At 40.6% G+C, this 13,446-nt stretch overlaps 1 protein-coding gene across 5 annotated transcripts in view; it reads left to right on the top strand.

The window, feature by feature from the left end:
* Window positions 1–12,450, top strand: part of LOC121917444 (BTB/POZ domain-containing protein KCTD1) — a 68,123-nt gene extending 55,673 nt beyond the window's left edge. For all 5 annotated transcript variants that reach the window (XM_042443426.1, XM_042443424.1, XM_042443422.1 and 2 more), the window contains exons 4-5: window positions 7,106–7,411; window positions 10,943–12,450. In XM_042443426.1, coding sequence (XP_042299360.1) covers window positions 7,106–7,411; window positions 10,943–11,101 — 465 coding nt within the window. In that variant the 3' untranslated portion in view covers window positions 11,102–12,450. The remainder of the gene's footprint in view (window positions 1–7,105; window positions 7,412–10,942) is intronic.
* Window positions 12,451–13,446: the final 996 nt, after the last annotated feature.

Below are 13,446 nucleotides of genomic sequence, written 5' to 3'. Positions count from 1 at the left end.
CAGGCTATTTTATGCCAATTGAAATTAATGAATTGAGTCTGTTTTATGCCTATTGAAATTAATGGGAGTATGAAACTACTGGATGTCTAAGGCAGTTGGGATCCATTCTGTCCCTCCAACCGGGAAATAACTTGTCATTTTGCCTATATCATAAGCATCATAGCAGATCTCTCCACCCATTTCTGGTCTATGTTTTGGGGGGAACTGTTTGTTTTTGTTTTTTGAGGGGGTTGCTTTTTGCTCTTTGCTCTTGTAGTACATGGGTGTCTTAATGCTGATCCCTCTCTCTCTCTCTCTCTCTCTCACACACACAAAATAATAACCACAAAACACCTAGGAGGTAAATTTTAACAAATGACAAAGACGGGTTAATGTCCATAGCTTCCATAGAATAGGGTACTAAAACAATCTGTTCTTTAAACTGTAGCCAATCTTAACTTATTTCATAAAATAATAGAGTTGGCAGAGACTTCAAGGGGCATCCTGTCCAACACCCTACCATGCAGCAATACACAATCGAAGCACTCCCGACAGATGGATATCCAGCCTCTATTTAAAATCATTCAAAGAATAAGACTCCACCACACTCTAACTTTACTTCCAGTTAGGACCTTAACAGTATCTGTTAAACCCAAACAGCAGCTTGAGTTATCAAGAACAATATGAAGGACCTAAATGGGGAAAAACATTGACTGAAATCTTGCACTGAGAGATGTATTGTGCCAGTAGATCTTCATCATCATAGCTATGTCCACCAATGCAATCCATAAGAAACTAGCTTTGATGCTAGGCAACCTTGGCAACTAAAGGATTTCTGAGGCACTGGGGAGTGGGTGGTCAGTGAAGAAGCATCTAGCCTGCTGCTGGTAACAAGATACTTTGCCAGGAGGTTGGATGTTTATTCATTGACTGCTGTACCCTCTTCCCTGCTCCTTGGAAATCCTTCTGTTGATGAGGCTCCCTGGTGTCAAAGATAGGCTTGGGGGGGACACACACATATTTGGTTGCGTTGGTACAACAACTGTAAATGGCAGTTCCAATGTTTATGATGTCATATGTCTGTCTTATGATATTGTAAATACTGAACAGGATGCCAGCCATTATTTTGTTCCTGTTATTTCCCATGTAAACCATTGGCTGTTAAAAATACAGCCTCAGCTCTGCTTATGACTCCTTTCTCTGGCATCAACACTGAGCACCATCAGAATTAATCTTTTCATATTATCTATTAATCCACACCTTAGTATGATGTGCCCTAACATGGTATTTGTTAGCATTCATATGGGATTTGTTTGCATTCAGATGGGATGGGGAAGGAACCGTGAAAAAAGGTGAAGAATGTCAAGATATTGTGTAATTGTTTTATCCCTGTTGCTTAAGGGCCGTATTTTTTTTTTAAAAAAGAGGTTTTTTTTTAATGTGAGCACTCTTAAAAACGCAGCCCCAGGTTATTTGAAACATCTGGCCCTACTTATCTACTCAGTAGGAAAATCAAAACGTGTTTAACTGATGAAATGCACTTCGGCTCAAGCCACAGAGCTAAACTGCAGTGTACAAAACCTTGTAGTACCAGTTTGCCCTTCCCAAGCATTCTTGAATGGCACTTAGTGTCTAAAAATAGCCTTATTAGCACATATGTCCACTTGAGACTCAGCATCTGTTTCTCCACTGCCCCTAATGGTTTTCTTTCCTGGAGGTAGGTCAGTCATTTTAAAAGTTTACAAAATGTTAGCCTTGTTATTTACAACTACAGTTTATTTTCAGAGCAGGTAAAATAGAAATGAAATCTAGCCTTGTGATTTATGGTGGTGTCTTCTATTTTGATATGTAACTGAACCCAGTGTTATAGAGGCTCAGTCCTCTACTTTTACGGAAGGCATTGTTCCTGACACATTTTCATCTTAGACCAATATTCTGTCACTTTGGAAACTGTATTTTGGGCACTTTTGAATTTTTTCCTCACTTTATGCTGTTATCTTCCAAGTGGATCTAAGTATGCTATGGGCCAATTCTGAACCCAAATGATTTGCTTAATGAAAACCATAAACTATCCAGTGGAAAAGATATTTGGCAATTGAAGACTTGGGTATGCCATAATTTAATCAATTCCAGAAAGGTAACATTTCCAATCAATGTACCATTACATGCCTTAAAAGACTCACCAATGACTCAGTAAGAATTGGAACACTAATAACATCCCAATTCTAGGACTCAAGGCAAATTACAAAGATTAAAACAGATGAAAGTTGACCTCACTGAAAACAAAATTAAAACATGATTAAAATATCAAAAGAGTTAAAACTTATTTCAAAGCATATATACAGTATTAAAAACCAACAAATACTTGTGGACTCCAATCCCCCTATTGCAGTATTTGTTCCATTTTCTCCAGTTTTTGGGAGATTACTGAGACATAAAAGGTTTTGAATAGTTCTGCCTTCTCTCTGTCTCCATCAGCATTTCATCATCTTTTCTATACAGTGGCTCTGCCATTTCCTTGTTCTTTCTTTTGCCCCAACCTAATAACGAAAAGCCCCAATTTATTATTATTATTATTATTATTATTATTATTATTATTATTCTGCTTAATCTCTAGGAATCCAAGCGGATTACAACAGTAAATCAAAATACAGTTAAAAGAGAATACATTAAAAATTCCAAGATCCCCATCCTTCCCCCCGTCATAAAAACATAATTAAATGCTAAAAGGAGATTAAACCAAGAAAAGAAGTTAAAAACATTAATATGCAATTACGATTAAAATGAAATAAGAGTTTCAAGTGGGGTCTAGGTAGAATAAAGATAAAGATGGGGGGAAATGGGAGAAAAAAAGAGGGGAGGCAGGTAAGCAAGGATGTTTTAGTCTGGATTATTATTTTAATCTCTTTAACACACATGAGCTCATTCTAATCATTAGATTTTCTGACCTCCTACAAGTACTAGCTGTTTATTTGTCTTACTCTGGTTATGTCTCCCTTCTTCCATTTCTTATACATCTCTTAAATCTATCTGAAAATGTCTTATATAATCTACCTTGGTTTCTTTAGACACCTTCCACTTATCATCTTCGCTAGAATAGCTTGCAGCTGTGCCTTAATGAACTCCCTTCCTTTTGAGCATTTCTGACCATGGGATCTCACACATTATATTCCTAAAGTTACTGAAATAGTTTTATTGTGATCCAAAGCACATGTCTGACTGTATTTGGCATCCCCTTTCCACTGTATAACAAATCCCAAGAGTATGCAAGGGGATCTTGCAGCTCTTTTGAGAATAACTAAAAAATTATTCTTTCAGTTGATAGCATGAGCTTTCATAGACTTGTATGTTGACTATATGAAAGCTCATCCTACCATATTCAATATTTCAGTTAGTCTCAAAGGTGCTGCAAGATCCCTTTGCATACTGATTTTCCAGAGTAACACAACTATGTATTTTGAAATCCCAAGAGGAATCTCACTACAGTACTTCCACCCTGTTAATCAATTCATCTCATTGATTTAGATCAGTGATTCCCAAACTTCGGTCCTTCAGGTATTTTGGACTTTAGCTCCCAGGAGCCCCAGTCAACTTGGCCAACAGTCAGGAATTCTGGGAGCTAAAGTCCAAAACATCCAGAGGATGAAAGTTTGGGAGCCACTGGTTTATATCAAATCCAAAATAGCTGATTCCCTGGTTGTGTCTTCCACATTCTGGACAATGAAATTGTCTGCAAGGTAAGTGAGACAGTGCATCTTACATTCTAGTCAGAGGTCAATTCTAACAAATATCAAGGTGGTAGGCGTCTCCTATTACTACTGTATCACTCGTTTTTTAAAATATTTGAGCATTTATTCTAGAAAGGCATTCATATCTTCAGTCTGGTTGGGGGGGGGGCTATAGTAGATGCCCACAATGAGGTCACCATTGCTTCTCTCCTTTTTAATTTTTGCCCCAATGTGTCAACTTGTTTTCCATGCTCTAAATCAAGGATCTCCTCATAGGTATACACATCCTTCACATATAATGTTACTCTGGCCGGTTACAAACCGGCACTTTAGTGCGTGACGAGCACGCACTAGGGTTACAAAAGGGCGGTGCTTCCGCACCGCCCTAACCCTAGTGTGTGCTCGTCACGCACTAAACGGTGGCGGCCCTTCCATACAGCCGCCGCCATGAGGACGTCACGGCCGCGCCGCCTCTAAACGGGGAGGCGTGGATGTGACGTCCTCAATCCACGGCAGGGCGCCTAGGGCGCCCTTTCCGCAGACCAAAAAGGAGCTCCATTTCGGAGCTCCTTCCTGGTCCGAGGCGCCGCTTTGCTTCACTGGGCGCAGCCTTCAGATGGCTGCGCCCAGCGAAGCAAGGGAGAAAGGGGCCTCCCCCTCCCTGCCGCTGCGGGGTGTCCTTGGGGCTTGAAGCCCCAGGGACACCCCTTTTCAGGCTGCGGGGAAGCGGCGTTTTGCTGCTTCCCCACAGCCTGAAAAGCGGCAGATCGGGGCCTCAGCGGCTGCTGTTCTGGCAGCTCAGGCCCCGATCCGGTGGGGAAAGGGGCGGGTACAGCCCGCCTCAAAGAGGCGGTCTGTAACTCGCCCCTGCTTCCTTACCTCTTTGATCTATTTTTGGGATAGGTTACACACTTCCATTACTACATTATAATAATGAGATTAATCCCATCTGGTTTCATATTTGCCACCTTATTAAATCATATTTGCCACCCTACATTAAGACTTCAAGTTCATCTTGTTTATTTTCCATGCTTTGTACATTAGTATAGGGTTATCTAAGACTATGCATCTTTCTTTCTGTTGATTTCTTTTTGTTTTGTTTCTATCCACTTCTGTATTCTTGTAATATTGACCCCCCCATATCATTAAGACTAATTTTTCATAGTACTTAGTATCCCCATACTCTATTGAATCCTGCCTCCCTCCCTCATTTAATTTAGTTTAAAGTGATCCTGATCAAGTCTGAGAGATTCTAAGCAAATACATTCTTCAAAACTGCTGTGAGTTGTAACCCATCTCTTGCATACATACACACCCTCTTCTTTGTTCAACGACATGCAAACTTTACAACCAACAGTAAAATTAATAAGAAACAACATAAATTATTATTGGTCTACTCCAGTACTGTCTACCAAAGTATGCTTAACTGAACACCAGCTCTTCACTTAATAGTATTTGGGTACATATTTCCTAATGTTCTACCTGTGTTATGGCAATAGTCCCACCTCAGGGAGATTTACTTCTGAGTAGAATTGTATATGTCACATTGAGTTATGCCTACACATTTTTTGATATAAATATTTATGCTCCTTCTATCCATTAAATCATTTGTCATCTCAAAGAGAATATAGGCTCCCATGACATGTTTTTATTTGTAAAAAAATAATTATGGTTTTCAGTAATAAATGCATTTTAATTTAGCTGCTTTCAAACACCAATATTTACAAGCTACCACCCTACCCTGTCTCTAAACTTTCACAAGTAACTATGGCGGGTTATAAACCGCTGCTTTGCGGCGATCTGCCGCCTCCGCTGTATGCTCCGTAAGGGAGCGGCTGCAGCCAAACCGCGCGGCTCCGTTACGGAGCAAAAAAGAAGCTCCAAAATGGAGCTTCTTTAAGCGATGCCTCTATGACGTCGCGAGGCGCCAGGGGCGGACTTGCGACGTCATAGACGCTGCGACACGTGCGGACGCACAGCGTCTGATACGTAAATATGGCGGCCGCCGTGTGGAATGGCCGCTGCCATATTGTACGTACAGAATACGTACTAGGGTTATTCCACCGGCCTAAATTACAGGGTGTAGAATTCAGTTCAGATTGGATTAGTTACTGAAAAAGGTCAAAGAGGAAAGTGCCAAGGTAGGCTTAATGCTGAACATTAAGATAACAAAAATAATGACCTTGGAAATAATGATGAATTTATCCTAAATAACAAGAAAACTGAAATAGTCAAAGCATTCCCATACCTTGGATTTAAAATTGATGAGAATGGAGACTATAGTCAAGAAATTAGAAAAAGACTGGGATTGAGAGAACTGGACAAGATCCTAAAGTATAAAGATAGAAACCTGAACATTAAAGTGAGGCTCATCCAAGCCATGGTATTCCCCATCACCTTGTTTGAAGCTGGACAGTGAAGAAAGCCAACAGTAAGAAAATCAACTCATTTGAAATGCGGTGGTTGAGTTAGTGCTGAGGATACTGTGGCCGGGCAAGAAAACAAACAAATTAATTCTAGAACAGATCAAGTCCAAACATTACCTGGAAGCCAGGATCACTAAACTGAGGTTGTCATACTTTGGCCCCATTATGAGAAGGCATGAATCACTAGAAGAGACAATGATGCTAGGAAAGGTGGAAGGTAGGAGAAAGAGAAGAAGAATACATTATTATTAAATATTATTATTATTACATGCAAGATGGATAGACTCAAATCAGGGATGTCATGGGCCTGAATTTACAGGAACTGAACAAAGCAGTTGAGGACAGGGAGTCTTGGAGATGCTTCATCCACAGGGTCACTATGAGTCAAGGGCAGTTGACAACAACAAGAATTCAATCAGTATTGAATATTGACTTACTCTTGGTTTTCTGCACTTGTTCCAACATCTGGGATGAGCTTATGATGGTTGGAAATGTTTGAAGGGGCAGGCAGGTACACAGGTTTTTATCATGTGCAGTTGCGTAAGTTTATGACTTATAAAACAAAACTGAAGAACAGAACTAAAATACAATACAGAGACAGTCTTTCTCTTTTCTCCTACACTTGAGTTTTTCCCTAAGCCAGGGTAGGAAATATGCAGCACTCAAACATCTAGTCTTAGAAGCCTTAAGCAGCAAAAAGTTGCAGTTCAGTATCTGGAGGGCTGCATGATTTCCACCCCTGTCCTAAGCTTTTATGTAGCTGGAGAAAGTGAACAGTCTATAACATAGTGTTTATAAAAACGAAGAAGTCTAGCTCATCTTAGATGCACTGGACCGTAATTCCCTCATCATTATCCATTTAATGTATATGGGAGCTTGGTACCAAAAGAAAGATTTTATTTCCTTTTCACTGTAAACACACTGGCAAATACATTTCAGTCTCTGTTGTATTGACAATTATGTGTTTTTCAGGATTACAGTTTGCTATATGAAGAAGCAAAGTATTTTCAACTTCAGCCCATGCTAGGGGAAATGGAGAGGTGGAAACAAGACCGGGAGACAGGCCGTTTTTCCAAATCCTGTGAATGTCTGGTTGTCCGAGTTGCTCCAGATCTTGGAGAAAGGATTACCTTGAGTGGTGACAAATCCTTGATAGAAGAGGTGTTCCCAGAAATTGGTGATGTGATGTGCAATTCAGTGAATGCAGGTTGGAATCACGATTCAACACATGTAATCAGATTTCCTTTAAATGGATATTGTCATCTTAATTCAGTTCAGGTAAGTAATCATCAGTATTTCCATTCTGAGCAGGCTGATAATGTGTCACGCCTTTGAAATTATAGATTAAGAATCACTGAAATATGAAAGACATCATATGTTTTATCAGTAAGTTGCTGATTGATTAATCTTGCTACCAACAAGACATCTGAAAACTTAACATCCTCTGAAAGAGATCCCATCATCCAAATATATTTGTGGCACAAAACAGTGTTGCATTTATTTTAAATGACAGAATTAGAACTCAAAATAAAGTAGCTGAATTTTCCATATGCACTAGAAAATAGTGTTGCTGAGCAAACTGGCTGATTTTGGGGGCAGTGTTAATATGTGTTTGAAATTAGAGGAAATTGAGCAATAGACAATGGTATACACACACACCCTCCACATGCATGGGATGGTATCAGAAGCAAATGTCTTGACTACACAATCAGCAGGTACTTGGAAGGCATTACTGTATATGAATGTCCATATTGCTTCCCCATGTGATCAGGAACCTTTAGGGTTCCTGGTTACTTTCTTACAAATTTATTACATGTTCACTTTACTAATTATCAGTTTTTCATTGATGGGTATTAAAAAATTGAGAAAACTGAAATACCTTCTTGGAACACAAATTAAACTTCTTGTATTACATTAGAGCTAATTGCATGTGTTGCTCCTATTCAGTGCATAACTGAGCAGTCAAATACTTCTGAGAACATAGGCATTTCGAGAGCTCTTGGAAAAGGTACTTAGAACATTTCCCTGCCACTACCAATAGTGTTTCCATTTTATGACACAATGACAGGCCATATACTGTGATTTAAATGAATTGGCTTGATGTAAAGCTATTATAATAGGGAGCATGGGAGGTTTTGTTAACTAGCTGTGGTAGTGGTGGTGGTGAAGTTAAGTATTTATGGAACTATTTGTAGCCATTAATGTAAATCAGAGGTAGGCAGCCTGGTACCTTTCAGATGTTTTGGACTGCAACTCCTCTGCACACAAGCAGCCATGGCCGATGGTTGTGGATTATAGGAGCAGTTGTCCAAAAATCTGAAGTGGACCAGTTGTAAATTCTCTCTACTCCAAGGTTTCATGTATAAACTGCATTTGAACAATGTTTATGAGTTCAGGCCTTGTGTTAAGTTTTCCTGTCCAGATTTTAAAACATGTAAACATATAATATCCAATCATATGTGCACATTAGTAGTTTGGACTACTATGCTGGACTATGACTTTGAAGACCAGGGTTCAATTCCCATCTCTGCCATGAAACCCACTGGGTGACCATGAGCAAGTTACAAGCTCTCAGCCTCAGGGGAAGGCAACGGCAAACCTCCTCGGAACAAATCTTGCCAAGAAAATACCCAGAAAGGCAATAGAGGGGGGCAACCTGGTGAGGGAAAAACTGAAGCAGTAGGTCTCCACTTGACCCTTTCCCCAGCTTACACTGGGGCACAGTCTCTGGGCCAGCTCTGAGAACAATCTCTTTTCCCACTCCCTGGTTCCATGACCTAAAGAGGCAGTTCCAGAGGCCATTCCTTTATTAAAATGGATGCCATAGGTGTTCACTGTAATCTTATTTCTCTCTCCACCACTACCTGCCACAGAGCTGCATCAGCTTAGTCCCTTTCTCCCACCAGACAGACCAACATGGCTTTCACCCCATGCTCCAAATCTTCAGAGAGGTGAATGCCATCAACTCAGTAAAGCTCAGGCCTCTGAAATATTGTTTGAGAATGTGTTTAAAAAACAACAACACCCCAATGCATTCCTAATTTCCCTAGTGACCTATATGCAGGCCTTATCCAGAAAACATGGATCACCCTCACCCTGCCAAACTTAGCAGAGAAGAGTGGCTGACCATTGTAAATGCATCCCAGGTCATTGAGCTTGAATAATTTGAAAGTCATGGATTGTTCGGGTAATCAGGGCTTCCCCCTTCAGCAAACCAAGGTCCTTACCCTGAAGGTGAGTGACCAGAATGTGCAGTGGAGGCTCCTTGCACTCCCCAAACAACAAAGGAAGCAAACCATGCCCTCTCAGCCCCCTCTTTCCCAGCCACTCACATGTGGCTTGGTCAGTCAGGTCCAGCTGCAATCTGAAATAACACTGCCTAATAGATCATCCTAAGCTTGCAGGTCAAAGCATAGAATTTCTCTAAGCTGAACCTAGAATCTGAAACACAACTACATTAGTGAACAAACTACTTTTAACACCTGTGATTGTGACTATACCTTTTACAAGCCAAATACCTCCATCGTATTGCAGATGCTATTGCAGAATTTCTGATTCTAAAATAATGAGTCTCAAATCGAACCCCACTCATGAGTGTGCCTAGCAGAGCCTATGAGCCCTATGGGAGGTCAATGGGCCTATGAAGATGTACTTGAGGGTTGAAAAGGCCTGTGAACCCAGTCCCTACAACTACCGTATCAGGGCCTATGAGATCTGCTAAAGCTTAGTTGCCTTCCATGAGGCCTGTGGGGACCCTAAGGGATCACACCCACAGTTACCCTAAACAACAGACCACAAGCCACTCCGTTACATACTTAAAAGCCTGAGGCTTGTGCCAGCACAATCCCAACACACATTCTCTAGTTGTCACATAACAATCGCTGGACCAAAGAGGTAGCAGAGGGGTTGGACAGAAGCTAGTAACCCCTGTGGCTCTGCATCTTCATGCCCAGCATCACATTACTATATGTTCTGACCTTTTACTAGCTCTCCTCTCTCTTGGATTCAGCAAAATGAGATCCTTCCCACAGTTTTATTCAATATGGTCCCAGAGCTGGCTTTTCCAAGGCTGTGCCAGCAAGTCAGGGAGTCGTATGAAAATCCCCCACCCTTAAGTTGTCCATCCTTGGTATAGGCCATGCAGTTGAACACCAGCTTCTTAACATCACCTCCTGGGAAGGTGGGTTCCAGGAATCAACTCCTTAGGGCATCAGTAGCTACATTTATGTAATGACAAATGTGATACAGGATCGTGGCTGTTATTCTTACTGTGCAGTAAATCAAAGCTGATTATTTCCTTATTTATTGAACTAAAATCTTAGTCATTGATGTCTACTAGTGAGTATTTGGGGAGTGGGAGTTGTATTTTCATGTGTTTTTGGAAATAGAAATAATGGTAGAAAGCATGTGAAAACAAACACTCTTTCAAGAAAAAAATGATTGCTTAGCATGAGGTGAAGAATTGACTCACTAGATTAAAAAAAAACATGTCTGAGTATTCCTTGCTTAAGAAAACCCAAAGGGTCCCTATTTGTCAACAGACAACTTGAACACACACACACAACTTGTTACTGAAGTGTGAAAATAGTTTGTTAAAAATGAGATTTAAAAAATATCAACCTCATGTTGGCATCTGGGGATTATCTGAACATAGGAATTATAGCTGAACAATGCTAAGCCTAATGTGTTGCACAGCTGCATTTCAGAGATGCATTGTAAATAAGGTTGAAACTGAGATGAGTAGATGATTGGTAGATTACAATTTCTTTTGTTCTTCTTACACAATCTCTCCCTTGTCCTGTTTTGTAGGTACTTGAGAGGTTGCAACAAAGAGGATTTGAAATTGTTGGCTCATGTGGTGGAGGGGTGGACTCTTCCCAGTTCAGTGAATATGTACTTAGGCGAGAACTCAGACGGACATCTCGCTCATCTTCTGTCATTCGAATAAAGCAAGAGCCTCTGGACTAAGGACTTTTTTTCTTATGCAACAACAAAAAAAAAGAGGGACCTCTTTCATGTGCAGTTGGGACACCAAAAGAACCCTGGAACGAAAAGCTGAATAAAGACACATTTATATCAAATATAAAGACCATACCTGTATTCATATGGGAGCATTTGGAATAGTAATAACCTCAAGGTGTAAAATATGTATATGTGAAATGTTAGAAATGAAAAAATAAAAAAACCTAACAATGGTAGATGAGGTTGGTGCTGTAATGGCCATTAAGTGTCCTAGGCCATAGCTAGGCCTGATATAACAATACAGAAGCCATTGCCATTAGAGGGAGGCTCACAACTCCTTTTTGTTTCCTATTGCCCAATGGTAACATGCTTTTCAGCGCATACACCATCAATAAAATTTACAGACACCTGTCTTAGAAGTGATTGGACACAACTCCAGAAAACATCCATCCATTACATAAGAAAGGTCACAGACAGCAATTTCTAATGTAGCTTGTACAGAAGGAATATACTTCTGTCCACCTGACAGATGTGAAGATTTGTCTTCTTCTTTAATTATTTTTTTATTTTACAAAGGAGCCAGAATTTTGTTACCACTTAGTTCGATGTGATTTGGTTTGAGTCTGGTGTTTTCATATGTTCCACCTCTACCAACCCCCCCCCCAAAAAAAAACCCCATGATCATATATGAAGTACAATAAATTTTGTTAAAACATCAAGTCTTAAACTAAGGCATACCCAAAAATGTTAAATAAAACTTTAAAAAGTAAAGGTTAATGTTAGCTTTTACCTTGTTTTATTAAGCATTTGATATGCTTACTGGATATAAGTGGTGTTGAATTCTGTGTGCAAAGGACAAAATGAAGGCATGAGAGAGTTAAGGGAAAGTGATTACAGTACTTTATTTTTAGTACTGTACATAGTGGGAAATTGTTCTGGTGCACTTTTTGGTGCTCCTTTTTCTCCCTCACTGATCCTGTTTTCAAACATGGTCATTTTGAAAAGATCCTGCTGCCTATCATAAAGCAGTTGGTAAAGCAAGGAGGGAGGTTGTTTTTTGTTTGGTAAAGCAGTTGAATGCAGTTCTGTACAATTATCTTTAACTACTTCTACTGCTAACATTGCTACATAATAGAATTTCATCAGTGCCCATAAAATCAGTCCCCTGACATTCATACTCAGGTTTTCTTTTTCTCCCCTTAATGAAATATTATAACTCTGTGCTATTTTAAGTAACACAGGCGCGTTACAGACGTGCCAAAGGGGCGTGCTAGGGTTGAGAAGGGGCGTCACTTCCTGAAGCCCCTCAACCCTAGTACGGACCGAGTCTATACAAAATGGAGGCGCCCGTCCACACGGGGACTGCCATTTTGACGTCGCGGATGCATAACGTTCGGACATCACGCAGCGGAAGTGACGCCATGAGTGCGTGACTAGCGCCTCTTCCAGGGCCCAGAAAGAAGCGCCATTTCAGAGCTTCTTTCTGGCTGCACCCGGGAACCACGCAGTTTGGCCGCTGCGGTTCCCAGACGCAGCAACCGGCAGCGACGGCAGACTGCCCGTTTTGGGCGGTCTGTAATGCGCCACAGACATGAAGAACCTTTGACCCTCCAGATATTTTGGACTTCACCTCCCAGTAGCCCCACCAGATACTAGGAGGAATATTCAGAGGGACAAGCATTCCCAAGCCCTGGCCTAATATCCCCCTCAAACATAGAATAACAGCATACAATTGACATCTGATTGATTTCCAAAGGGAAATCTTAAATGCACAGCAGAATTCTAATTAAGAGATACACTAGCTGTAAAGGGTTTAGGATTAGGCACACCCCTCCACTGGCATCAGAAACGCTCTTGCTTGGGTAGAGCCTTCTCCTGCCAACTGATCTCAAAGATTTTCTGGCAGAAGAACTTTGCTGGCTAAGATGTTATGAATGAAATGCCAAAAATGACTGTGATAAAAGAGGGGCAAGTTATATTAGATCCAAACCTCCTCCAGGCCATGATACACTCACAATACCAGAAGATTTCTTAAGACAGAGGTAAGACCTAAGTAATTGCCAAGACCCCTAGATAGGGAAAGCATTAAGATCGCCTTCAATATAGATTCAGCAGACCCTTGGCTATGTTTGCCAGGTACGATCATGCTCTAAATTGCTATCTTTGATAACAAAAGGACTGTCATTTTTTAAAAGAAAGTTCTGCTCACTGCCTTATAAGAGACATATATGTTTGATCAGTGCTAGAGATAGATTTCAATAACTGCTGGCATTCAGGTAAAATGCTTGATGAAACAGCATAACATAAAGATGCACTGAGAAGGTAGACAGAGTAAGTTTGTGGTTTTAAAT

This window comes from Sceloporus undulatus, unplaced genomic scaffold (assembly GCF_019175285.1).
Source record: "Sceloporus undulatus isolate JIND9_A2432 ecotype Alabama unplaced genomic scaffold, SceUnd_v1.1 scaffold_18, whole genome shotgun sequence".
Lineage (NCBI taxonomy): Eukaryota > Metazoa > Chordata > Lepidosauria > Squamata > Phrynosomatidae > Sceloporus > Sceloporus undulatus.
This window is presented reverse-complemented; position numbering and strand designations above follow the sequence as displayed.